The sequence below is a fragment of the Lepidochelys kempii genome, chromosome 25 (assembly GCF_965140265.1).
Source record: "Lepidochelys kempii isolate rLepKem1 chromosome 25, rLepKem1.hap2, whole genome shotgun sequence".
NCBI lineage: Eukaryota > Metazoa > Chordata > Testudines > Cheloniidae > Lepidochelys > Lepidochelys kempii.
The window spans coordinates 10,648,431-10,675,844 of NC_133280.1; the positions used below are offsets into that span (position 1 = coordinate 10,648,431).

The window sequence follows — 27,414 nt, forward strand, 5'->3', positions numbered from 1 at the left end:
TTTGGAAAAAAATCTCACCCCTAGAATGCAAACTGTTCAGCGCTTCTAAGCAAGTCTGTGCAGGCAGGGTCATGAGCGATGATGCATTTCCCTGTAAACTACGCCCTGGGGTGAAGAATCCCTTCGCTTGACGCGCCTCAAACGGACCGTACCTCTGCCAACGCCATGATTGCTTCTCGGTGCTTTGCTAGTTTGACGCTGTGCAGCCTGGTCATTGCCCAAAGTGGCGGCTCAGGTAGGCTGATTTTTTGCTCCTTTTTCCCTTGGTTTGATATCTGAGAAGTGCAGCGAGGAGTGACTGCAAATGCTGTTTCCTCACAGCAGAGAGGCTGCCGTGTTCGCAAAGGAACCAAGCCAGGTCCCGTCGGGATTGCTTAGTTAGCTCTCATAATGGCTCCTGTGCAAGCAGGGAAGTAGTCTGCCAAAGTTACGGCGCGTGAGTGCAATCCAGCCTTGGTGTAAATGCGGAGTAGCCTCTGCAGCCCATGATGTAAGACTAGTGTGAAAGTAGCACAAGGGGAGAATTGAGCTCGACATTCCTAACGGTTCATGAGACCGACTTCTGAGGCCAGTCCTAGAGATTTTCAGTGAACCCGTTGTAGATAATAAAAAAAGCACCTGATCTGAAACATAGTGGGCCTGACCGGGAGCTTGCGAAACCTGGTGTAGCCCTAGTGAAGTCACCAGCTGAGGTCCTGCCTCCTGGCATTCCATGTTAACCACCGAGCTTTCCACTCACTTCTGGTAGCTTGATCCTGGTGTGACTTGGGTGGGAGTTGCTGGTGTTAATGCTTAATTCCCACTGGTTTCAACAGGAGTTAGGGGCCTAAATACCTTTGGGGATCTGAGCCTCAGGATCAGACCTCTCCGGAGGTGAAAGGAAATGGAGCACGTTTGATCTGAGAATCCGTAAGAGCCAATAAACAGCTGGTTTCCCTGCAAAACGATTGTCACAGAGCCCTTTTTCACCAGCTGGGCTGAAGGAGAGAGCAGTGAATATTTCAGCAGTAAAAATAGTAATTAGTAGCAAATGTTACGGAGGGAAGAATAATAAAGAGGCGACAACCAAGTTAACTTCTTGTAGGCATGCTGGAAACCTGGACCACTTGGTCCAGACTATTCATCTAAGCTCCTGACCGGATAAGTAGGGGCGGAACCCACAGTCAGGGCCCTGAGTGTTAAGACTGAACTGGCATTCTCCATTGTCTGGCACCCTGTGCTGTCATTCGCACCAGTGCAAAGTGCTTGTAAAATGTTACACAGTGAATGGCTGCATTGGTTTACCGCCAATTGGTTTTTAAACTAGCTCAACCCCCCTGTGGATGCTCTAATTTCAGTTTGCTTTACACCCATATCCAAAATAAGCCCATGCAGAGCTTTGCACTGGCTTTGGTAAATCAGTTTCAAATCACACCTCTACTTAAGCCCATGTAACTTGCTCGTGTAGGCAAGGCCAGGACAGTAGTGTTATACACCCATTCTGCACTGCAGGGGACCAGCCCCTGTGTCCATCTGAAGTCTGCATCCTCCTCCACATTCCTGGAAAGAAGTGGTTCCTGCTCCCCACTCTGGGGAGCAGAGCCGCCTCTGGCAGCTCCGAAACAAGCAGCATAGGGGTGAAGGGAGGAAGGATGGTGAGGTGGTTTATGACTCAGGAGACCTGATTCAATACCCTGCTTTGGCACAAACTCTCTGTGACCTTGGGCAAGTCCAAGGGATTTAGCTGCCTAACTTTGACTGATTTCAATGGGACTTAGATGCCTAAATCCCTTTGAGAATCTAGGCCCTGGTCTGTCGGTGCCTCAGTTTCCCCATTGGTAACTGGGGACAATAGCATTTCCCTAGCCCACAGGGGAGTTGTGAGGATAAATACATTAAAGACGGTGAGGTGCTCAGCCACTACAGCCATGGTGGCCATGTCAGGACCGTAGCTGGCTAGAGACTCTCTCCCACTCCCAGCCTGTCTAGGCCCCTGCATGGAGCAGGCAGGGTGGGGCTTCTGTGCCTGAGGGGGTCTGATAACTCCAAACAGCTCTTTTCAACAACGGCAAAAATCAGTCCCATTTTTAACACTAGCTCCGGGTTTCTTTTAATTTTATAAACCGAGGTTTGTCCTGCCACATGGAAAACAGTGGATAGCTGTGTGGATGCCATGGCAGAGGCAGCTGTACCCAGGCTAGCCAGCCCAGCTCAGACTCAGGGTGTCAGGCAGGCGTCGACGTGGGCAGCTAGCCTGAGCGTCTACCCATGCTGCCATGTCCACGTGGCTATTTTTAGCATGCTAGTTTGAGTGGAGCTAGCACGAGTCAGTCTACCCAGGCTGGGAGGTTTGCTCCCAGCTGCAGTGCAGACACCCCCCCGAGTTCCCAGCTGGGAAGCCTTGTGCTTTAACCACCAGACCATTTCTTCCTCTTCAAGTAATAGAGCAAATGCAAACCTACTCGTTTCAAAACCTGCATTCATTTTTTATGTCTTTTCCCGCCCTTGTTAGTCAAGAGCGTTGAGTATTTAAGGTCGTTCGTAAAGTACCGGGAGAAAGTGGCTTATGACAGAGCGGCTTTAGAATCGATGCATCAGAGGGCAAAAAGAGCCACCGAAGAGCATGACAAAATCATTCAGCTAGAATTCCAAGCCTATCAGAGGTACGTGGGTGATGGGTTCCCCCCAGGTTGCCACCTGAAACTGAGCCCCCCCTGACCCACCAGCCTGAGCTCCCTCTTACACTGTGCTGCTGTGACAAGCTGCTGGACCCACTCCCGGTCTTACACTTCCACCAGCATTCACACAGGCAGGGACACACCCTGCTGCAGTTACATGCAGGCTCTCTGACCAGCCACGCACCCCTGGCTGGAGTATAAACCCAAAATTTTACCGTCTTGCACTGCCCAGGGAACTGCACAGCGTAAGCTCATAGAGGTCGCCCCTCCCTCAATGTGGGGAGGAAATGCAACAGCTCCAGCCCCTTGAGCTAAGATTCCCACGCCCTTCACTCCAAACGAACTGGTTTAGATTAAAACAAAAAATAAGTTTATTAATTACAAAAAGATAGATTTTAAGTGATAGCAAACAGATCAAAGCAGATTGCCTAGTAAATAAACAAAAATGCAAACTAAGCCTAAAATCCTAGAAAGATAGGGTTTGAATTAGCAAATTCTCACTCTGGCTGATGATACAAGCAGGCTCGCAGATTCTTAAGGGACAAGCTGCGTTTGCTTTGCAGCTTGGGATCTCCACTCACTTTCCAAGTCCACTTCTTTTGGAGCTCCTCTTAGGTGTTTGGTTGTGGGGGAGTAAAGACCAATGATGTCACTCCCTGCCTTATATAGCTTTAGCATGTGACAGGAACCCTTTGTTTCAAACTTGGTTGCCAGACCAGTTTGTGGAAAAATACTGACATCCCAGAATGGAGTTCAGAGTCATGTGGTCTGGTCACAGGCCCTTGAGGAGTTATAGCCGCCATTACTTACAGGCTGGCCGAAACATTCACGGGAACGTGAAGCTATTCCATAGCCCATTGTCTTTGCTGATGAGCCATTAGCACTGGATGGCTTCTTTTTGTTGTACCTGAAAGGCTGGCTGTGGGTATTTTCCAGAGTTAAGCCCATTTGAAATGCAGATCCATAGTCATAACTTCAGATACAAAAATAATACACGCATACAAGTAGGATAGTCCTATTCAGCAAATCATAGCTTTTCCAATGACACCCGACGTGACCCATCTTGTACAAAACGCATCACAACTATGCCAGAATCATATCCTATAATATTACCAGGATGAATATGGGATGTAGTGTCACAACGTTATTCTATGTCTTTGTGGACAGTGCATGCATATGGGTAAAATCCTACTTGGCTTAAAGTTACTGCGGTTTGCAGCCCAATAATAATCGGAAATCAGGGTGATCTGTACCGTAGGGACCTTCACTTTTGTTGCAGAAACTGAGCGAATACATTTGCCTGTTCTGCTCTGTTTCCGAGTGTATGCATAGTGTTGTTAGTACTGGTCATTTGTACTGTGGTAACGCCTGGGAGCTCCAGTCACTGACCAGGACCCCTGAAGTCCTGTGACTCCCTCTTCACCTTTTCGCTTACCTTCCAGGACGTTCAAGCTGCGGTTAAGCAGGGACACGAGTGCTTTCGCCAGAGACTTCGAGGTGACCGGGAAGGCCACCTCAGAGCCTGCAGATGTGTCTTTCATTTACTCTGGTGTCTTGCAAGGTAAAAATTAGACACAGCCCTGCAGAATGAAATTCTGCGATCGGATAGTCAGAGCAGGGCATGTAGCCTGATCCTCTGACCTGGAGGAGAGGGAAACTCCGTCTCCAGGGTCCCTTCTATTTCAGGTCTTCCCGCTAGCAGGGCTGGTGGTTTTGTGCTGTGGGCACCTACCTGCTGGCACACGGACTGAACCCCCATCAGAGTCATTCCACAGACACTAATGCAGCTCCCATCCTTACTGACTGCGATTTGGGCACCTGGTTTGATTATGCCGGGCACTGCCAATATTCCCAGGAGCCAGCCAGCAGACTAGCAGTATAGCGGGGGGGCTGAGTTCAGTCTGGTGCGCCCTGGAAGGTTGGAATCAACAGTGGCTGGGAAAGTTGCAGGGAGGCTGGAGGACAGGGAGCCTGTTGATTTGATCCCCTGTGGCCATCGTAGCAGGCAAACCCTCCCCAGCAACGAGCGATGCTGGAGCCTGAATGCTGTGGCAAGCTCAGAGTGCTAGAATTGGCAGGGGCAGAGGGTTACATGCCCTCCCTGCTGCAACAGCCGTGGCAATAAGCTCCGGAATAATGTTGCATTTTGCACCACACCTTGGTGATGAGCTATACCTGGAATCCAGGGGTCAGTCCCATCCCAGATACGAGCAGCTGATCAGTAGTTATTAACCCCAGGCAGGCCCTTCAGTTACTGGGGAGAACCAGGTCAAGCCTTCCTTCTCATTGTCTATGTCTGGATGCCTGAAAAACAGATGAGCCTGGATCTTTCTGCCACGGTGCCATCATCAATGGCCTTTTTGAAGGGTTTATCAGAACCAAGAATGGCACCTTCTACGTGGAGGCTCCCGGCGCATCTGTCAGCAATGCGACGTCTCCAGGCCATGCTCTCATCCACCATGAAAGCGACATCGGTGAGTCCTTGACTGGGCTTTGGCATGACTGAGCCTAGTAAAACTATTCTTGGCACTTCAGTCTCCCCTGCCCTCTTGGCCTGTTCCCTTTGCACTTCAATAACAACGCTTTTCCCCTCTTGACCTCAAAGGATTTCGTAAACACTGAATACAGTAATTAAGACTTGTAAATCCCCTTTCAACGGTACATTATGATGTTCCATTTTGCACATGGGAAAACTGAAGCACAGCGAAATGAACTGACGCACCTACGGTCATCCAGCTAGTCAGTGGCAGAGTCATCCAGCTAGTGACTAGTCATCCAGCTAGTCAGTGGCAGAGCTGGGAATGAACCCAGGAGTCCTGACTCCCAATCCACCCTTGCGTTAGCCACTGGCCTTCACTGCCCTCCCAGAGCTGGGAATAGGAGTCCTGATGCACAATCCCCCTCCACAAGCAATCTCAATATTGCCCATGGGTGTTTGGAAGTGATGTCACTCATTTTGCGTATCGCCAACTTGTGATATTTCTTTGAGTAACATCTGAATTTCTGCTCTAGATTATTCCATTTTAGAAGATCCAGACTCTGCTTCTTTGACTCGGAGAACACATCAGGTCTTGCAGAATTTCCAGCAAGAGCTAAAGTTAAAGGTGAAGTGAAATTGAAGAGAAGCATCTTAAGCAGAAATAATTTCAAACTATGATTGTGCTGCAAAAAAAAAAAAAAAAAAAAAAAAGACTGTCTGGGGCATTGATTGCTTTGAATTCAGTGAATACAATGTCTGTGTAGAATGTGACATGATGGAATTCTAAGGCCTTAGCTTTTCAGAGCCATGGGGCTCTCTTTCCTAGCTAACTGGTATGGTCTGTAGGTTCCCAGTGAGAAAGAGACAAGAGGCTAATTACATGGCAGAGAGTGTGGGGTCCATCTCAGAACTTCCTCTGCATCTGGGAGAAGAGTGGGTTGGTTTAAAAAAAAAATTGAAACATTTCCCCAAGTTTTGGGGTGAATTTTTGAAATTCGCAATTTTGTCCGAAATTTGAAATAAAAAAAAAAATTTCTGCAAGCTGGAGACAAAAAGTGTGTGTGTTGCGGGGGGACTGCAAACAACATGTCCTCACCAGGTTTTCCCTGCTTCTCCTCACCCCAATTCAAAAGTTCATTGAAATTTCAAAACACGAAATAGCTTTATTTGGGACAGTTAGGATGGAGGGGGTGGGGTGGGGAGAGGCAGTTGTTCGAGCCCATATTCAGTTTAGTCCAGGCAAACAAAATCCCTGAGTCTTGAGACAAATTATAACTCCAAAACCCTGGGCCAAGCTTCATGATTTTCATTTCATGGTTTCATAGAGTTTTAGGTCCAAAGGGATCATTAGATACATCTAGTCTGGCCTCCTGTATATCACCGGCCATTACATTTCACTCAGATACCCCTATACTGAGCCCAGTAACCTTAGTTAGATCAAAGCACCCCAGTCCTCAGGAGACTAAACTATTGTTTACCACAGGCAAAGAGCAAGAGAGACTGAGGTGCACCGTTGCCCAATGCCCCTGCATGGCAGGGAATTGTTTAGGTGGGAATATGTCCAGATGTTCCCAGCAAGTGACCTATGCCCCATGCTGCAGAGGGAGGCGAAAGCCTAGAAACACGCTTCATTGTGGTTTGCCAGTCAGCCGCTCAACAATCTCTGGCTTCCATCGGACCCCAGCCAAAATGTGGGTGGCTTTCAGCTGAACTTGGCTTTGAAGTTTTGGGTTGGTTTGGAAGGCGGGTCTCAGGATGGGAACCCAGATGAACTGAACTGGAATGCAAAGGTTAACGTGAATCCTAGGAAGGAATTTCCCCTGTGAGCAAACTATGGCAGGCTAGTCTATAAACATCCACTTGCACTTTCCACTGGACCAGCTACTTCTGGCCACTCTCAGAGGCAGGATGCTGAACTAGATGGACCAATGGTCTGATCCACTCAGTCAGTGCCATGGGCTTTGATTTAGCAAAGCATCACTGTTCGGCAGAGCATTAAGCACACACTTGACTTTATACACCCGCATCAATCCCCTTGGCTTTGCTGAATCAGGGCCTATGTTCCTAAATGAAGTTGCTTCTGTTTTGTTCGACTTTAATTGAGGATCTTTCTACACACTTCTTAACCCTTGCCGAAAAGGGAGAAACCTTGGAGAGGCGGAGAAGGAGTCTGGATTATTCTAGGACGTCCTGCCTGCTGTACCTTCAAGCTGACTACTTGTTCTACCAAAGATTTGGCACCATTGAAGCAGTGATTGCTCAGGTAAGAAATTGGGTGTTTTTAATTAATTAATTAATATTTATTCATTTTCATCGTGTAATCTAAAAAGAAAATTTGACAAATATCATGCTTCTAAAATGCTTGTCTTGTTGTATAAAACGTCACCATTGTAATGATGTTACAGTGTTTAAATGGCACCTTCGCCTCCCATCCATTCACCCACCACTGAAATGCAACCGCCTCTGGTGGAGGTACTTGGCAGCTGTTTGACAGTACATAGCCAACACTGTGAAAGGGGTTAGGCCATGTCTACGTTACAGTGGCACAGCTTCCTACATCAACAGAAGGGGTTTTCCCATTGATGTAGGTAATCCACCTCTCCAAGAGATGGATGGAAGAATTCTTCTGTCAACCTAGCCATGTTTACGGCAGAGGTTAGTTCAACCTAACTACTGTGCTCAGAGAGTGAATTTTTTCACAGCCCTGAGCCCTCTAGCTAGGTTGATCTAATTTTTAAGTGTGGACCAGGTCTTGGAGATGTGAGCTCTACAACTGAAACTACAAAGCAGCATCAACTTATGCTTGAGAGGTTTTTTTTGGATTTGGACTCAGAAGATCTGCGGTCAATTCCTGTCTCTTTTATCACTTCCTGGATGACGTAGGGCAAGTCACTTAATCTCTCCGGGTCCCAGGTCCCCACCTGTAAAATGTGGATAATAATAATTCCTTTGTCTCCCTTGCCCATGTAGATTACAAGCGCTGTGTCCTGCATCTAGCACAATGGGCCCTGATCATGGATGGGGCCTTTAGGGACAACTGCCCTAGAAATAAGAAGATATTTTAGGTATATTATTGTCAGGGGAACTGCCCTATGGGGCTTGCTGTAGCATTTTCCTAAAGCGATGTCCATTCGATTGTGGATTAACCTTCTGTAAAGCTGAATCCTTTCTTTTCCCATCAGAGCAAGAACAATAAGACCTGCTACCTGCATTTTTCTTTATGCTTTCCATCAGTTCACACGTGAGGAGAATAAAAATAATCCTTCCCTCTCATCGAGTGCCTTTTATCAGCAGATCTGAAAGCGCATCACAAAGGGCGTCAGTATCATGAGCTTCATTTTACAGAGGGGAAAACCGAGGCACATATCGTTGACGTGACCTGCCTGAGGTCATCCAGCAGGCCCATAGCAGAGTCAGGAATAAAACCCGGATCTTCTGAGTCCCGCTCCAGTCACAAAAAGCGCTGGGGTTTTTTGGTCATATGAACATTTGTCTCCCCTGCAGATTGCTAGCTACATAAAAGCCGTGAATGCAATTTACGAAGGTGCAAATTTTGATGGTATCAGGCACATCGACTTCAAAGTGAAAACCCTGGACGTAAGTCAGTTGGGCGCTTGGGGCTGGGTTTGTCTCAAAACTCAAACGCCAGCGCAGATGGATTTCAGATTGAAATTTCTAGCGGGCAGGGTGGAGGTGAATGAAAACTGGCATGACACGAGGTGATTTGAAGGGGCCTGGATGGGTCAGGGGTCCTTCACGCTCAGGGTGCGCAGTCAAATCTAATTTATGGTGGTAGCAACTACAGGTTTCATTGGGCGGACTCTGTGAAATGTGACTCGGAACAATCTCCCCTGCTCTGCGTTGCAGGCAGTAACCGCCTGGCTGGCTTGTGCTGTGTCCATTCTGCAGATAATCCAGGAGAACGATCCTTCTGGTTCTATGGAGTCACCTTTCATCGGCCCAGAAATGCTGCTGATGTTGCACTCCAAGTCCAACTGGAATAGCTATTGTCTCTCCTACCTCCTCACTGACAGGGATTACAGCGGAGTTCTTGGGATTGCTTTTAATGGACAAGCTGGTCAGAAGGAGCGTTTTGGTTATTTGTATAATGTTTTGTCCAATGATAAGTGGGATCATTGTTATTATTGGCGTCACCAGGTGGCACGGTTACACACAGTCTTAAGTGTTCTTTTCCTTAGCCTGTGCTCAGGGTGCAGTGGTTACAGAAATGTGGTGGTGGTTGGTTTTGTGATGTCGATTCACATGGGGGAGCTGTTGCAAATAGCAAGAGAGTTTCCGCTCTGCGTGTCTCTAACTAGAGTTGATTACTGGGGACGAGTTGCTTGGGGCATTGGAGTTTGAGCAGCGAGTTCTGACAAAGGCATTGCCTGCATGTGGTTTGTGACCACCTCTGTTCAAGGACAGGTGTTATAAACCAGCAGCACTTGGAACGCGCACGCTCTCTGCATCACTGATAGGAAACTGAAACCCGCTACTGCTGTTAATATTCATGTAGTACCTAAAGCCCCCAACCATGAACAGGGCCCTACTGCGCTAGGTCAACAGTCTGAGACTTTGTCTTTTACACCATCCCACAGGCCCAGACCTGTAGCTGGTCCAAGCGCAGAACACCTGCTTGAAATTGGCAGGAGTTCTGCATTCTGAGCAGCTTCCAGACCCAGGTGCTTTGCTCCCTGCTTTCCCGGCTTGCGTCACCAAGACCGTTTAGTTTTCCTTTCTGTTTCAGGTGACTTGGGGGGAATATGTTCCAAGCACAGGAAATTCCGGGACAAGGAGGTGTCTCTGAACACTGGCTTGATCACGCTGCAGAAATATGGCCAATATTTGCCTCCTAGGATTCTCCATATCACTCTGGCCCACGAACTTGGCCACAGCCTGGGAGCTCCGGTGAGTACAGCGGGTGCATTGCAGAGTGGGCGTGACATTGAAAAGCAAACGGAGGAGTTAGCCTGGAAGCCTCCCCTTTGACAAACCGCCAAACCAGATGCTTGGCGGAGAAAACTGCAATAATACGTTGCGTTTCCCAGGGATCTCAAAGCACTTTACAAACACAGGTCAGCACCGTCACCCCCTTTCTACAGGCAGGAAAACTGAGGTACAGAGCAGATGCAAGCTCACACAGGGAATTTGGCATAGAACCCAGGTCTGGAGGGACCCTATGCCAATAGCTTAGCCACTGGCCCACGTTCATTTCCCACAGGGCTGTTCCAAAGTCCAGTAAAGTCACTGGGTATCTTTCCATTGACTTTGGATCAGGCCCTAAACAGGGATACACTTTAGTTATGGAAATGTGTCTGAAACAAACCCTGGGTTCTGAGCAGCCCCGAACCTTGCAGCCTGGGCTTGTTGCCTAGTTTTTTCAAACTCTTGCTTCGAGGAAACTGGGTGCAACAGCCAAGCTGCCAAATGGCCAGCGTTCAAAACCTTTAGCCTGCCTCCAGGAAGGTGCGTGGCTGAAGCTCCGCTCATGAATGGATAGGTTTGTATTGCTAATCTATGGCTGTTGACGTAGCTTATTGGCTTGTCTGACAAAGTCCAGGGCTCTGTACTAGTTCATTATGATTTGTAATGTGAAAGAACCGTGGAGGTTGCATTGATGGATTTGCCGGGTTACTAGCTTGTGTCTCAGTTTGGCAATGCCACTGTAGTGAGGGGTGAGTTTACCTTCCTGGTCTAAGCTATGCTTGTGTGGACGCACTGAGAGTAACTGATTCCGAGGGGCTGGCCTCGGGTTTACAATAACTAGCTCCCCTGAACCAGAGGACTCAGATTCCATGAGACCAACACTGTGACTTGGTGTGCTGTGATGAGCTGCTCTTCCAGGTGAGACGCTAAAACCCAAGCTCTTGCCTGCACGGGGTAAGCGTTACAGAACCCATGGTGCTTTTTGTATTAGCTGGGGCTGGAATGCAGGATCTTCCTCAGGACCCTCATTGATCCCTGAGATGCTGGAAAAGTTGACTGAAGAGAGCAAATATCAGCGATGGCAGCAGGTGGATGATGAAACTGGCTGGTGTTGGGCTGCTGTGTTCTACCCCAGAGGTGGCTGCATTTGGTTGCGTGAACCAGTCCTGTGCCATCGCTTTATTATTATTGTTGTTCATTACACACTGTATTATGAATAATATTGTCAAGGTTCCTCCCCCACTCTGAACTCTACGGTACAGATGTGGGGACCTGCATGAAAAACCTCCTAAGCTTATCTTTACCAGCTTAGGTCAAAACTTCCCCAAGGTACAAAATATTCCACCGGTTGTCCTTGGACTGGCCGCTACCACCACCAAACTAATACTGGTTACTGGGGAAGAACTGTTTGGACGCGTCCTTCCCCCCAAAATACTTCCCAAAACCTTGCACCCCACTTCCTGGACAAGGTTTGGTAAAAAGCCTCACCAATTTGCCTAGGTGACTACAGACCCAGACCCTTGGATCTTAAGAACAATGAACAATCCTCCCAACACTTGCACCCCCCCTTTCCTGGGAAATGTTGGAATAAAAGCCTCACCAATTTGCATAGGTGACCACAGACCCAAACCCTTGGATCTGAGAACAATGAAAAAGCATTCAGTTTTCTTACAAGATGACTTTTAATAAAAATAGAAATAAAGAAATCCCCCCTGTAAAATCAGGATGGTAGATATCTTACAGGGTAATTAGATTAAAAAACAAAGAGAACCCCTCTAGACAAAACCTTAAGTTACAAAAAAGATACACAGACAGAAATAGTTATTCTATTCAGCACAATTATTTTCTCAGCCATTTAAAGAAATCATAATCTAACACATACCTAGCTAGATTACTTACTAAAAGTTCTAAGACTCCATTCCTGGTCTATTCCCAGCAGAAACCACCAGCATATAGACAGACACACAGACCCTTTGTTTCTCTCCCTCCTCCCAGCTTTTGAAAGTATCTTGTCTCCTCATTGGTCATTTTGGTCAGGTGCCAGCGAGGTTACCTTTAGCTTCTTAACCCTTTACAGGTGAGAGGAGCTTTCCCCTGGCCAGGAGGGATTTCAAAGGGGTTTACCCTTCCCTTTATATTTATGACAAATATATTGTTAATATGCAAGATAATTATATTAACGACAACGCAGTGTTGCTACAGGGCCCAACTGAGATCAGAGACTGATTGTGTTAGGTGCTGTATATACCCTTAGTAGGAGACAGTCTCTGCTCTGAAGAGCCTACTGTCTAAGAATTTGTCTCTCTCAGGGTTTTATCCCGCTGTCTAAGCACCTTCCACGTCAAATCAATAACAAGAGCGAAGACCCTAGCAGACTTTGCAGTGGCCCTTCTCCCTTTTTGGGGTCAGAACTCTGCTTGGGAAAGAGGCTGGGGGGTGTTTTCTTGGATTTTATTAAAAATAGACAAGGCAAAGGGTGGGAGGGGAAACTGAGGCACAGAGCAGGGAAGGGACTTGCCCAAGGTCACCCAGCATGTGAGGGCAGAGCCAGGACTGGAGCCCAGGGCTCTTGAAGCCTAAGACACTAGATGACACTGACTCTCTGTATAAAGTCTGTGAAATAATTTGGGATGAAATGTGCTATAGCCCTGTATTATTATGATTCTATTACATATTAATACCATGAAAGGATTGTACTGTATATGAACATCTAAGGGCCTCTAAGATTCTAACCACGTTTTTATGTTCAGACAATAGAATCGGCGTGATCTCTCTTCCCGTATTCAAAGAGTCTGATCCTCTGTTTCAGCATGATGAAAGTAAAGAATGCGCCCGTTTCAGCTTCGACACCACGCATGGGAACTACCTGATGTTCAGCTACGCCACAGACGGATGGCAATACAACAATGACAAATTCTCCCCGTGCAGCAGTGAATACATCGGGAACATCCTAAGAGCAAAGAAGGACAGGTGCTTCGTTGGTAAGACCCGGTAGCTGTGTTTGAATTGTTTAAATTCTGCCCTGCATGCATTGCAAATAATTTACTGGTTTTTTGCTCAGGGCTGAGAGAGCTCTTAATCTGGGAAGGAATTTATAATAAAGGGGTAGGTTTTGCTTCACCAGAGTTGGAGGCAAGTCTCACAGATGGCAAGATATTTGCAAAAACGAGAATTATTTATCCTGGTGAGGCAGCTGGATAACTCAACTATGGGGTAATGATTCATGAATAGAATAGAATATTATGGTGATTAGACAGATGTGCGTGTATGGGAGGGAGGGAAGAAGAGATAGATGTGCAAAGGGACAGATAGATGGATTCAGAGAGGTCTTGACTGGGGTATTTAAAATTTGGAAGGGTCCAAGGAAGATTCTTCAGTTTCTCTTTTCAGCAGTACTGTATTACAGGAATAAGGGGTTATTCAATGAAACTGACAGCTGGTAAACTTGCAAAGACTCCACAAACACACTGTCAACTGTAGAGGGATCCACTGCAGCTAGACTTTATAAAAGGGCTGAGTAATTTTAGGACCAAGGACAAAACATGCTCAAAATAAAGGTCAAGCAAAGCTCACACATCAGGGCACAAGCAGATGGGACACAGGGGCCAGGTAAGAATTTCTGCTCTTCCCCTGCCCTTCCCATAATACACATCATTGTAAAAAACAACTTTAAGGCATCATTGGATATTGTCACCAAGCATCAGGGGTTTGCCACTGCTAGACCTGCTGGTCCAATGATCTGACCTGGTAGGGCTGCATCTCAAGAGAGCCATCATCACCATGGTGTCCCTTCCTCAACTCTTTCCCTGTTTGTCTCCTCCCCTGGCAGAAACTGACCGCCCCATCTGTGGGAATCAAATTGTAGATCCAGGGGAGGAGTGCGACGTGGGCAACAATGACTCTGACCCTTGCTGCTATGCTGCCAAGGAGCCAGAGGGCATCCGATGTAGGCTGAAGCCAGGAGTGCAGTGCAGGTAGGTGTCTACAGGAGGGGTTCTCCACCTTTCCAGATGTGTCCCCCTTTCAGGAATCTGATTTGTCTCACGTACCCCCAAGTTCCACCTCACTACAAAACAACTTGCTGACAAAATCAGCCATAAAAATACAAAAGTGTCACAGCACACTGGTACTGAACAATGGCTGACTTTCTTATTTCTACCATATAATTGTAAAATAAATCAAGTAGACTATGAATATTGTACTTACACTTCAGTGTATAGTACATAGAGCAGTATAAACAAGTCATTGTCTGTATGAAATTTTAGTTTGTGCTGACTTTGCTAGTGCTTTTTATGTAGCCTGTTGTAAAACTAGGCCAATGGCTAGATGAGCTGATGGACCCCCTGGAACACGCCTGTGCACCTCTAGGGGTACACGTACCCCTGGTTGAGAACCACTGATCTACAGTGTCTGATCAATGGTTCTTTCCCCTTCCATGCAGACTCTGCAGGGGGCACTTGTTTTACAGTCATTCCAAAATCCCGCACATGGCAGTTTGCTGGAGATACCAAAAGTCACTTAAAAGGTGCATTTTGAGGGCATGTTCTTGCCCTCCCTGGTCACTGCAGGGAGTGAGCTGTGTTAATTACAAAAACCGTCCAAGAGGCCCCCACGTAATAAAGCTCGTGGAACATGGCACCATGAATCTGACCCTGTGATTCCATGGTGTCTAGGCATTTTCAGACCTGATGCTTAAATCACAGAACCATCCTCTCCTGGGAGAGCTCAGGTGGCTTCATGAACATCTAGGAAATGGCAGCTCCTGCCTGAAAGAGCTTCCAGCCTACAAGGCACTGCAGGTGGAGATGAACAAGCCAGACAGGGCAGGGAGGCAGAGTAACAATCATAGGATGTGTTTAATTCCTGCCCAATCAAAGCCCCTGGGGTTTGTTCCAAGGCGGCTGCCCCCTCCCCAGCCCTTTACAGTCTCTGTACCTCCCCTGAGTCAATACTGGGGGAAAGGCTGGCTGTGGGTACAGTTACACTACTAGGCTTGGCTGCTTCTCCCATTTAATTCTGGAGGCCACTGCCTTCCATTTCTACAGCACCATCATCCAGAGATCTCAGAGCACCTGCCCAAATAAATTGGTTAGTCTCTAAGGTGCCACAAGTCCTCCTGTTCTTTTTATAAACATTTGTTATTTAATCCCTGCCCCTCTGTGTATTAGACCCATTTGACAGAGGCAGAGGCAACAGCCCAGCTCCTCGAATTTAGGCATCTAACTCCCTTTGAAATCAATTTAGGTTCCTAAATCCCTTGGAAGGTCTGGGTTGAAGTGACTTGATAGTGAGTTAGTTGCAGAATCGGGTAGAGAATCCAAGAGCCCCAACTCCCTCTCCCCTGCTCTAACCACCAGTCTCCACTCGTCTTGCAGAGCTGGGACTAGAACCCAGCGGTCCTGGCTCCCAGGGCCCCAAGCTCAAACCCCCAGACAAATACCACCTCTGCTAACCAAACCCACCTAAAAAAGGAATTGGAAGGGTCTCGTGCACTGGCCAGAGCAAGGAGCAGCATGGGAGCTGGCCTAGCACTGTTATGATTCAGGTCATAGCCTGCTGCTAAGTAACATTGTTGGGTACTTACATATGTTTACATGTACTATTTCTTGCTCTTCCAGCTCAAGCCAGGGCCTGTGCTGCAGCCATGAATGTGTCTATAAACTCCAAGGGGAGCTCTGCCATGAGGAGACTGATTGCACCTTTGAGAGCACCTGCTCTGGACGAACAGCTGAATGCACCGTTCCCCCTCCCAAAGCCAATTACACTCCGTGCAGCATGGGGACACGGATCTGCTTAAATGGGGTTAGTCCTCAGAGCTAACCAAAGCACCCCCAGGAGCCTGATGCAGTTGGAGAAACTAAGAGCTGGAAAAGACCCAGAGCAATAGCTGGGCAATAACCATGGTTCCTGCATGATTGACAAGCCTGGAGGCTGCAGTCCTTTCATCATCCACAGGGCCGGTTCAGCACAGGCAGCAGGAATGTTAGCTTTCCCCACGTTAGGCACAATTAGCCCATAGAACTCAATGCCACTAGAGATCTCTCAGGCTGAGTGTAGCAGAAGTCACAAAGGGGATTGAACCTTTACATAGCAGGAATTTCCAGAGCTGCAACAAAAGTGTTGGGAGGGATTTAAACCATCCTGCATAAGGGCATAAACGAACCCTTTAATGTGGGTGCGGAACCAACATTCCCTGTGAGCAGGTTTGCCAGAAGTGCTTGCTCCTGGGTTTCTTGCACCTTCCTCTGAAGTAGCTGATTCTGGCCCCTGCCACAGGGAAGATACTGGGCTAGATGGACCCAGTGTCTGATCCCGGATGGCCATTCCTGTTCTCACCCCTCATGGTTTGCTCTGCGGCTGCTGAGGCCCTGCTTGTTCTGTGGGTGAACGGAGGAATCCAGTCAACCAGGTACCTTCCACTGGAAATTAGATTCAATTGGACTGGACTTGGGGAAACATTTGTTTCCTGCCTCATTAAATGGAACAAGCATTTGTATGAAAAGCTCAGTCCTTCAGCGAATGCATGCTGGCACAAATCCTCAAAGGGGTATTTAGGTGCCTAACTCCTGTTGATTTCAATAGAGTTAGGTGCCTAAGCAGTACTGAGGGTCTGGGTCCCTCTGCTCCGGACAGATCCCTCACCTTGGGTAACCTCCCTCCCCCACATAAATCCCATCGCTTATTCCTTTCCTTGTAGCTCTGCCTCGGATCACTCTGCGTCAAGTACAGCCTGGAGCAATGCGACTGCGTTAGCACATCCAGGCAGGAGAAATGCCACGTATGCTGCCAGCAGCCAGGTATGCAATCTGTCTGGCTGCCCGAAAAAAGCCCCTGCGTGGCTTTTTCCTAGAGTGAGAGGAGGAGGAGTGGCCGGGGTCAAGGGAGGACAAGGGCTGGGGTCAAAGTTGCCAGCTCTATGCCATCAGTGGACTTTAAGAGCCAGCAGCTCAGGGGAATGCATTAGAGCAGGATGCCCTGACACAGTAACCTTTGCTGGCCGTAGCATGGCCTTATTACCAAGAGGTAAAAAAGCAACCCCAAAGCTTCCTTTTATAACAGGACTAAAGCTCTCCAGGGTGCTCACTGATCTATTTGTACGCATCTGAGACAGCCCCGATGCTCCAGCATACGACGAGCCGGCAGAACAGCATGCGTATCTAGGTTGAACCCTGGAGTCGTGCTTTTCAAAACCCCTGCTCTAGGCCAAGTGGACACATGTGCCAGTACATCCTCTGCTCTGCTGCAGCATCACTTCAATGGCACGCACATCCCGCTGACCCCAGGCACGCCCTGCAGGGACAGGACGGGCTACTGCGATAAGTTTCACGTCTGTCGGCTTGTGGACGAAGATGGGCCCATAGCCAGGGTGAAGAATTCCATCTTGGATTTCATTGAGCTGCAGGATGTATCAGACTGGATGAAGGTAAGCAGCTGCATGAGATTTTTTTCCCCCCCTCATTTCCTCCCTCCCCCAGAGCGACTAGGGCCCAGATTTTCAGTGGGAATCCGGCTGCTTTGAGAATCTGGGCCTAGGTCTGTAGATTTACAAATATTGGGGGAGTGAGCAGTTAACATAGGGGGCTTGAGACCTGGGCTCACCTGTGACCATGGGCAATTCACCTGCCTCTCCTCTGTTCCACACCTGTTAAATGGAGGTAACAACATCCTCCCTCACAGGAGTGAATAATTGCCTGGAAAGCACTATGGATGAAATTGTATCCCTGTGGAAGGGAGCATGGAGGACATACACTCAGGGCTTGGTTTTCAGAGCTCTCGTTGGTTCCCGCTGGGATGGAAGGTGCTCAGATGGCCCTTGTGATAGGGTTCTGGTCTGGTTTTGTCCCTCAGACGCGCTGGTGGGCTGTGCTCTTGATGATCCTGACTTTGGCAGCTGTGATGGCCGGCACAGTCTTCCTCTTCGGAAGGACGCTTGAAAGCGAAAAAGGCGAGTAACTGCTTTAAGCAACTCCCGCTCAGTCCAGTCCGCTCCTTGCTTTCTCAGGCAGGGTAAGCTCATCATCAGCAAGCACTGTCCCAGAAACGGTCAGGGAAAAATACAGCCTGATGTAGCTGACACCTCCTGTTCAAACGACACCACACTGACAACTGTTGCTGGGCTACACACACAACCCAGCACCATCAGAGGAGCCACGTGTCACCTTGATTTTTAAATGTTCCCAATTAATATTGTCAAAGCTAAGGAGGCAGTCAACCAAACTGAGTTTTCAGGTTTGAGCCTCCAGGTCAGTTACAGACAATATAATTTTGTAGAGGACCCTGGATAATACTTTGAATGATAGAATCAAACTTCATTTAAAAGAAGCAGTAGTTAAGCAAATGTGCACAATTACCATTTATGCAGGTACTACCATTATACTTCCATTCGAAGACGGAATGGTGGGTCAGTCCACTAACAGAATGAAGTACGGCCTTATAACCCTGTAACCTACTGGTACCCTTTTGGTGTTAACTGGAGCTCTCTCCAATTTAGCAAAGCCACTCCTTTTTCTAACCCATTATAAGACTAATTAACATTAAAACCTACTGAGTACCATATCTACATTTCCACCACCTCTTTACATTACATGAGTGAAATCAACAGCTGCACCAACGTCTTTCCCATACTCTCAGTATAGATAGCATTTTCCTAAAACAGCCACAATTCTCAAAAACACTCATTTAAAAACCCTGCTAAAACCAGCTTTAACCACAACATAACCCTGGCTTATGTTCTTGCTAACTTCAATTTTCTCATCTTACTAGCTACAACTTCTCTCTCACTTTTGCTCTCGCCAACTCAATTTCCCATACTCCTCTGTATTAGCCTAATTGAGGCCAAAGTCTAATTTCTACTTATTTCTTAACCTAATACATCCAGTAGGCTACACATGGAAGCTACCACTGTGCTTATATCTGCTAGGGGGTGAAGAGCCCTTAACTTGCACCCAGGTGAAAATTTCAGGGGGGACCATTATGAGATCCAACTGTTAATGAGCTGAATTCCCTTACACTTTTCCCATTAGCCCACTCTCTTGCATCCTTCCCCTCACATCAGTGGTGACCTCAGACCTGCATAGTTGTAAGCGGCAACCTTTTGCCCCTTGTCAGAATGCAGCCAAGAAACCGACCACACTTGCCCGTTCAGCTACGCCACAGACAGAATGGGAGAGAGCCTCTGCCACTACCAGGAACTGTCACATCCTCTCCAGGCCAGGTGAATGGCTACCTGGCTTTGGGCTCCTATGCCATCATTGGAGCCTGCCAAATCTGACCATGCCTGGGGCATCTGGAACAGCCCCTGGGGCATCTGGAACAGCCCCTGGGGCATCTGGAACAGCCCCTGGGGCATCTGGAACAGCCCCTGGGGCAGATATGATGCTGCGGAAGATGCTGCACATACAGGATGGCTGCTCTTTCATGCTGGGCTCCCCAGAGGTCTTCCCTAGCTGAACATTGCAGACTCCGAGGCCACTGACTGGCTCTTAAGGCCATGCAGCTGCTTTCCCTCCCTCCACCAGACCTTGCCTTACCCACATACAATAGTCTTCTCTCTCATGTGTGCTCCCTATACACACCCCTTCTGCCCACTGCTCCCATAACACAACTCCTGCCCCCACCCCACTAATGGACCAGCTTCTCCTTGCTCAGCCTCTTACCCATATAGCTATGGTCCAGTGTCACGTGCTCCTAAGGTACTGCACCATAGATCTTTGTACGTTCATCTCCATTGCCTTTGCGCTCATGAACTGATAGATCTTAAGGCCAGAAGGGACCATCATGATTGTCTAGTCTGACCTCCTGCCAATCACAGGCCATAGAACCTCACCCATCTATTCCTGTAATAGGCCCATAACCTCCAATTGAGTTACTGAAGTCCTCAAATCTTGATTTAAAGACTTCAAGTTACAGAGAGTCCACTGGTTACTCTAGTTCAAACCCGTAGGCAATACATGAGAGGGCTAAACACCAGGGAAGGAGAAGAGTTATTTAAGTTAAGGGCTAATGTTGGCAGAAGAACAAACGGATGTAAATTGGCCAGCAAGTTTAGGTGAAGGTTTCTAACCATCAGAGGAATGAAGTTCTGGAACAGCCTTCCAAGGGGAATAGTGGGGACAAAAAAATCTAACTTGTTTCAAGACTGAGCTTAAGACATTTAGAGAGAGGATGGTATGAGGTCTCCTACAATGGCATGTTGCCCATTTGCAACAGCTGTTAGCAAATATTTCCAACAGCCGGAGACTGGACACTATATGGGGAGGACTCTGAGCTACTACAGAGAATTGTTTCCAAGGTATCTTGCTGATAGGTCTCATGCCACGTGCTCAGGATCTGACTGCCATATTTGGTGTCAGGAAGGAATTTTCCTCAAGTCAGACTGGCAGGCAGAGACCTGAGTGATTCTAGCACATTTCACTTTGCCACTCCCTTAAGCACAGAATACTGCAGAGAATCTGTTAAGAGGACACAGATCAAAGCCTCTAAGAGTTCCTCAAATATCAAGTAATCCAGGGCCTTAATGAAGTTCCATGCTGGTTTTAACATGTTTATGTAGTTGTTCACAGGTCTGGGATAGCTCAGCTGTCCAGACATTTACAGTTATTCCTTTGCAAGATTTCTGTGCACAAAGGCTTCATTGTATGGATTCCATTCTCTATGAAACCCTTAACATAAGAATGGAAATACAGGGTCAGACCAATAGTTCATCTAGCCCAGCATCCTGTCTTCTGACAATGGCCAAGAAAAGCCACCACATAAGATGCTCCTCCAAATCAGAAGCAAACTGAGCCTCTGCATCTGGGTAAACCCACAAGTAGAGAAGGGCTCAGACAAGAACTCTAGCTCCAAACATTTTGTCATTGGTAGGGTTCAGAATCCAAATATAAATCCAAATTTTCACCACTGTTTGCTTTTGGTCATAGGCCATGCATCCACAGGGGGAATTAGAGATGCAGCTGTTAGTTCATCCATGGTATTACCACCTGGTTACCTAACAATAGGCGAGCGGCTCTACAAGAATCATTGATGATGGTTGTTGCATTTTTATCTTTTACTTAGAAGAGAAAAGCATGAAGTGCACGGTCAAGAAGAACTCACTCAGCCAGCAACCTGAGAAAAGGCAAACATTAATATACTGGGAACACGAGGAGCTCTACATTGAAACGACGCACCAGGAGTATGAGACCATAATATAGCAGATACACATCATCCTGATTCAAGTCTGCTCTTGGAGGTCATCACCATCCAGAACACATGAGCAATACATTGGAGCAGCTTTTTCAGAAAAGCTCAGCTCCCATTTAAGCACCTAAAACAAGTGACCAGATTTTTCAAACAGGCTCAGCATCCAGCCTCCTGCCACTAGAACAATAGGTACTTTATGCATAAAGGTATTCCTTGATCTGCCACTGATTTGCTGAGTACCTTTGCCAAGTCCCTTCTGCCTGTGACTCTTCTTCCTGCCTGCTTCAAAGGTACGGGGAGAGATAATGTCTGTAAAGTACTTAGAGATCAGCTATTAGAAGAAATGGAGGAGAGAAGAGAAAACTTATCTGCTACTGCTTTTACTGGGCCAAATAAATCATTTTGTGTATCACGTTCTCAAATAAGGAATTTCACGTTAAATATATATTTTTTGAAGTCTGACACTTTTCATGTAGGATATCTAATTTTCCCCCTTTGCTAAAGAAGAGTCTGCTTTGGCCATCCTTACCTCACAGGCTATTCTATAGGAGTAATCCCACTGAATCCCATCGATTTTGAGGCCATAAGAGACCATCTATGATCAATAGATTCAGTGCTGCAAGATCAAAATTATTCAGTATTGGGGGGACATGGCCTGGGATAATGTGTCAAAAACCCCTTGTCACTCCCACAGTTTAACATTCTTAGGGCAGTAAGGGGTAAAAGCCCCCTTCCTCTCCATTTGATAGAGTTCTACAGTAATTTGCAAAATCTGTTCTTGGGCCAGAGCTTTTCATACTGTGAGTGGCTGGTTAATTGTCCTAGGATTTTTGTTTTTGTTTAGTTACATAGCACTGAAATAGTTGGCACTCACTTTCTAGATGGATGAAGTTTCTTAAGGGTCTATTTAGACTGTAAGCTCTTTACGGAACGTGTATGTGTGTGTACAGCACCAGCATAGTGGGGCCCTGATCTCCTTTGTGGCCTGTTGGCACTACTGTAATAAAAACCAACAATGACTACAAAGCCTGCATGCTAACACCAACCCACGTGCAAAGGGAAATTCCAGAGTCTTTTATTGGAGCCTTTGCATGGCTGCGCTGCCCTCTAGTGGTACGTACTACATCTCATCCCTGAGACTGTAGCATTGAGGAAAAAGCAAAGGCTGGAGAGAGAGAGTGAGTGTTCATTTGATGAGGTCCTTCATGTACTTCCAGCCATCATGGGTGTATTCACGGACCTTGGTGGGAGCCACAGATAGAGCAGACACAGTGGCCTGAACTCCTGCAAGAAATGTAGCAGAGAGAGGTCCTGAGAAGAGCATTAACACAAAAGCTGAATTTGCTACTGTTATTTATGATGGATCACACAGATCTCCCCATTTAACAGGTGAGATCTATCCTTATGAAAGGAAGTTTCAGACAAACCTAGGCATCATTCTTGTCTCATTTGGCATCACCACCTCAAACCAAGTCTGAAGGATGGTTCTGTGGTTAAAACAGCACCAGGACATGGGGGATCTGGGTTCTTTTCCTGGTCCTCCACAGACTCCCTCTGTGTAACTTTAGGCAAGTCACTTATTCTCAGTGGGCCTTAGTAATTTGCTAAGTGTTTGCAGAGTGCTTTGAAATGCTCAGATAAAAATTGCTAGAGAAGGACAAAATATTATCTTAAGGTGGTACAGGAATAAAGGGAAATGTCTTCCCTTTTCACACTAGCCTAGTAGGGCAAAGGTTGAGTTCAACTGTACTCAGTATCCTTATACAACAAGCCAGTTGGGTTTATAAACTCTTCAATCCTTCAACAGAGATGGGACTTCTCAGGAGTAAGTCGTCATAGTGTCTCTTTATATTGCTACCTCCATGATCGTGGTCAGTTTTGCTGTCTTAAATTACCTGCTGCATAGGTAATAATAATAAAAGTCCCTAGTTCTTACATAGCACTTTCCATCAGTAGATCTCAAAGCGCTTTTTTTACAAAGGAAATCAGCATCATTATCCTCATTTCACAGATAGGGAAACTGAGGCACAGACTGGCAGCAACTTGGCCATGGGCACCCAGTAGGCCAGTGGCAAAGCCAGGAATTAGAACCCAGGTGTTCCAATCCATTGCTTCATTCACTAGGCCACACTACCTCCCTTCTTTCAATCTAATGGGCCAGCATTCTAGGATAAGTTGTATCACTGATCGTAGACCTATTCTATAGCTTAGGCAGTGAAGGGTCAAGTCTTACCTGTGTTCCAGGATTCAGAGACAGAAAAGTCAAATTTTGGAGCGGATGGAAGCTAAAAAAAAGAAAGAATCGGGGGGTGGGGGGAAGAATCAGAAGTGTTTGGACACTAGCTACATACAAAATGGCTAAACGATGGCTTAGAAGGAATAATGAAAAACAGAAGCTAACAGACTCCCTGGGTCACCTTGGGCAAATCACTTAAGCTCTGATTCAGTTGACCCAGCTGTTAAATTGGGTAAAAAGTAACATTTTCAAAAGCAGCTTTGGTGCCTAAGTCACTAAGGTGACTCTGAATTGCTCACAATCTAAGGACACAGATTAGGTGAGGGGAAAAAAACAAAACCTGAACAAAAACAGTAGGCAATTTATACACAACTTGATTAACTATAAGCACCATGGCAGAAATGGGTCTTTAAAAGGGAGGATCGATGCATTAGTGTTTGTAAAGTGTTTAGAGATCCTCAGAGGAAAGATGGCTCAGGAATACCAGCTATATAAAAAAAAATCTAGACATTTTCATTTTCTCATCCTTTGCAAATTATCCCTTTCATGTCCCACCTCATAAGTTCTCGCTCTCCCAACAAGTTTAAAAATCTATTCTCCTTCCATTCCCCTCGAATTAAAAAAATAAGTACGGGGGAGAAGTCTGGCTCCATTGAAGTCAATGACAAAACTCCCGTTGACGTCTATGGAGCCAGGATTTTTCCCCAGCACTTTCCCTTCCTCCCTCAACACCAAGCCAATTTGCTAACCAGTCTTATCTGCACAGTTCTTACCTCCCAGCCTGTGTAATCTGTCCATTCCTGTATAGCTGGAGGCAGTGCTGCTCGAGCCTTTTTGAGGGCCTCTGCTCCTTGACTGCCATTTCCCAGAAGCCCCTGATCATATGCCACATACATGGCACCTCCAGCCAGGCTGCCTTTGACGAAGAACCTGAGAGGGAACGAGTAGCAACAGAAACCCAGTTTGCATGTAGAGCTTTTCAACCAGCAGATCCCGATCCCCAGAGGGGATCACAAAAGGCAATGAGGGGTAGAAGGACATAGTCACAAGGCATTAACATTTTATTACAATCTAAAGCAAAGAAAATCTAGCTCTCCCATCCCCACTCTCACCGGTCAAGATCAAGTATTCTTTGTCAACCTCTTAAAGCCACACACAAATACATTATATAGGCTTATTGTTGCTACTTTTCTTAAAAAAATTCTCATAATAAATGTAAGGGGAGTCATGAAAATATTTGACTTAAAAAAACACTGCCAACTATTTCAAGAACTAGCTGTGGGTAAGAAATCCATATTTAATGAGGTTTCCTATTGCATCTCACGAATAAGCGCTCAGATTACCTGATAGAAATGTGTCCCTCTAATGCAGTGAATTACATTGCAATTAGCATCTCACTCCAACCCATTCTGAATTTGTTGTGTGTTTAAGACTCAGACTGAGTGTTGGGTGTGCAAGGAACACAAGTCTGGACAACAACTGGTAATCCTGCAAAGGGGGAATGGAGATATTTGGCTTGGGCCCTATTTGCTTCCTAATGATGGATAAGAGATGCCTGTGGTATTTATTTTTCCTCAGTCAAAAGGGAGAAAGGAAGGAGTTGCACTTTGTTTTTTACCATTACAAACTCAGGTCCTGTCTAATCTACAAGACTCTATAGTAACTAGAGACCATGTCATATGATGACATCACAAGAGCAGAGGGTGTGAAAACTACAGCAACTGAGAGGGCAAGGGATTTATAGTCAGATTGTTTCAAATGCTGCATTTGTTGGCTGATCTTTAACAGCAATGCTTAACTAACATGGTGGAGAAAGGAATTCTCTGTTAAAGATTCAACACACCTGGTACCACCCCCACTTCAGCTAATTCCACCCCTTCCCTGAAAGGTGTGAGCTCAGAACACACACCATCCCAGGCCCATAGTTGGGCTCCCAGCACAAAGCCGGGCGGTGGGGTGGGTGCCCAGCTTGTTGAAGGTTTTTTTAAAAAAACATTTCTGGCCCCCGTTACCCATGGTAAGAAAGCAGATGGTTGCGGGGAAGGGAACCTGAGGGAGGTGGAGCCGGGAACTTGGGGAGAGGCACAGGGAGGAGAGCGTGTAAAGCGGCACTTGGGGGAGGGGAGGCTGAGGGGGGAGGGGTTTGGGGGAACACTGAAGGGGCAGCTGGGGGGGTAGCCTGGGAGTATGCTGAAGGGGGCAGCTGGGGGGGCCCAGGGGTGGTGAGGGGGCAATTGGGGGAGGTGATAGGGGCAGGTTGAGGGGGAGAGGACCAGGGCAGTGAGGGACAGTTGGGGGAGGCTGAAGGGGGCGGTTGGGGGTGGGGGCAGGGTAGGCTGAAGGGGACATGGGGCTCTGAGGGGCAGTTGCAGGGGGGAAGCTGATGGGGGTGGGGGGGAGGAGCCTGAAGGGGGTTGTGGGGGGACAGGGGCGGGGAGGGGCAATGGGGGAGGCTGAAGGGGGCTGTGGGGGGGCAGGGGCGCTGAGGGGCAGTGGGGGAGGCTGAAGGGGGCGGTGGGAGGGGCAGGGGCAGGGAGGGGCAGTGGGGGAGGCTGAAGGGGGAGGTGGGGGGGCCGGGACGCTGAGGGGCAGTGGGGGAGGCTGAAGGGGGCGGGGAGGGGCAGTGGGGGAGGTGGGGGGGCCGGGGCGCTGAGGGGCAGTGGGGGAGGCTGAAGGGGGCGGTGGGGGGGCAGAGGCGGGGAGAGGCAGTGGGGGAGGCTGAAGGGGGCGGTGGGGGGGCAGGGGCAGGGAGGGGCAGTGGGGGAGGCTGAAGGGGGAGGTGGGGGGGCAGGGGCGCTGAGGGGCAGTGGGGGAGGCTGAAGGGGGCGGTGGGGGGGCAGAGGCGGGGAGAGGCAGTGGGGGAGGCTGAAGGGGGCGGTGGGGGGGCAGAGGCGGGGAGAGGCAGTGGGGGAGGCTGAAGGGGGCGGTGGGGGGGCAGGGGCGGGGAGGGGCAGTGGGGGAGGCTGAAGGGGGAGGTGGGGGGGCAGGGGCGCTGAGGGGCAGTGGGGGAGGCTGAAGGGGGAGGTGGGGGGGCAGGGGCGGGGAGGCTGAAGGGGGAGGTGGGGGGGCAGGGGCGCTGAGGGGCAGTGGGGGAGGCTGAAGGGGGAGGTGGGGGGGCAGGGGCGCTGAGGGGCAGTGGGGGAGGCTGAAGGGGGAGGTGGGGGGGCAGGGGCGCTGAGGGGCAGTGGGGGAGGCTGAAGGGGGAGGTGGGGGGGCCGGGGCACTGAGGGGCAGTTGGGGGAGGCTGAAGGGGGAGGTGGGGGGGCAGGGGCGGGGAGGGGCAGTGGGGGAGGCTGAAGGGGGAGGTGGGGGGGCAGGGGCGCTGAGGGGCAGGGGCGGGGAGGCTGAAGGGGGAGGTGGGGGGGCAGGGGCGGGGAGGCTGAAGGGGGAGGTGGGGGGGCAGGGGCGCTGAGGGGCAGTGGGGGAGGCTGAAGGGGGAGGTGGGGGGGCAGGGGCGCTGAGGGGCAGTGGGGGAGGCTGAAGGGGGAGGTGGGGGGGCAGGGGCGCTGAGGGGCAGTGGGGGAGGCTGAAGGGGGAGGTGGGGGGGCAGGGGCGCTGAGGGGCAGTGGGGGAGGCTGAAGGGGGAGGTGGGGGGGCCGGGGCACTGAGGGGCAGTTGGGGGAGGCTGAAGGGGACCGAGGGGCCCACGTTGGCGGGGGCACTGCGGGGACCGAGGCGCGGTCCGTCCCGCCCGCCTCACCTGACGACGGGGAAGACCCGCGAGGAAGCCATGACGGGAGCCCAAGGGCAGCAGCGAGCGCTCGCCCGGCCGATCCGCGCCGCAAAGGCTTTCGGGCGTTGTAGTCTCGGCTTCCGGCCGGTCACGTGGCCAGCGCCGGCGGGCGGTGACCATTGTTACCCGCACAGAACCCCGCCCCCGCCCCCGCCCCCGCCGGCTAACCCACGTGACCCTGGGCGCCCACACACTTCCGCCT

General features: G+C 48.7%; 2 protein-coding genes across 2 annotated transcripts; one reads left to right on the forward strand and one right to left on the reverse strand.

Annotated features, from left to right (window-relative positions):
* On the forward strand, positions 1–22,602 carry LOC140903424 (disintegrin and metalloproteinase domain-containing protein 10-like). Its single transcript, XM_073324720.1, has 16 exons — positions 1–235; positions 2,492–2,642; positions 4,100–4,218; positions 4,973–5,131; positions 5,670–5,761; positions 7,277–7,399; positions 8,641–8,733; positions 9,046–9,214; positions 9,884–10,044; positions 12,872–13,043; positions 13,892–14,036; positions 15,681–15,864; positions 16,760–16,859; positions 17,265–17,485; positions 17,911–18,007; positions 21,118–22,602. Exons 1-16 carry the CDS (start codon positions 166–168, stop codon positions 21,252–21,254), a joined length of 2,193 nt encoding a protein of 730 aa, XP_073180821.1. The 5' UTR covers positions 1–165; the 3' UTR covers positions 21,255–22,602.
* MICOS13 (mitochondrial contact site and cristae organizing system subunit 13) lies at positions 22,303–27,288 on the reverse strand. Its single transcript, XM_073324722.1, has 4 exons — positions 27,180–27,288; positions 24,253–24,409; positions 23,477–23,528; positions 22,303–22,527 (listed from the first exon to the last, which is right to left on the reverse strand). The coding sequence occupies exons 1-4, from the start codon at positions 27,209–27,211 to the stop codon at positions 22,430–22,432; spliced, it is 339 nt and encodes a 112-aa protein (XP_073180823.1). The 5' UTR covers positions 27,212–27,288; the 3' UTR covers positions 22,303–22,429.
* Positions 27,289–27,414: the final 126 nt, after the last annotated feature.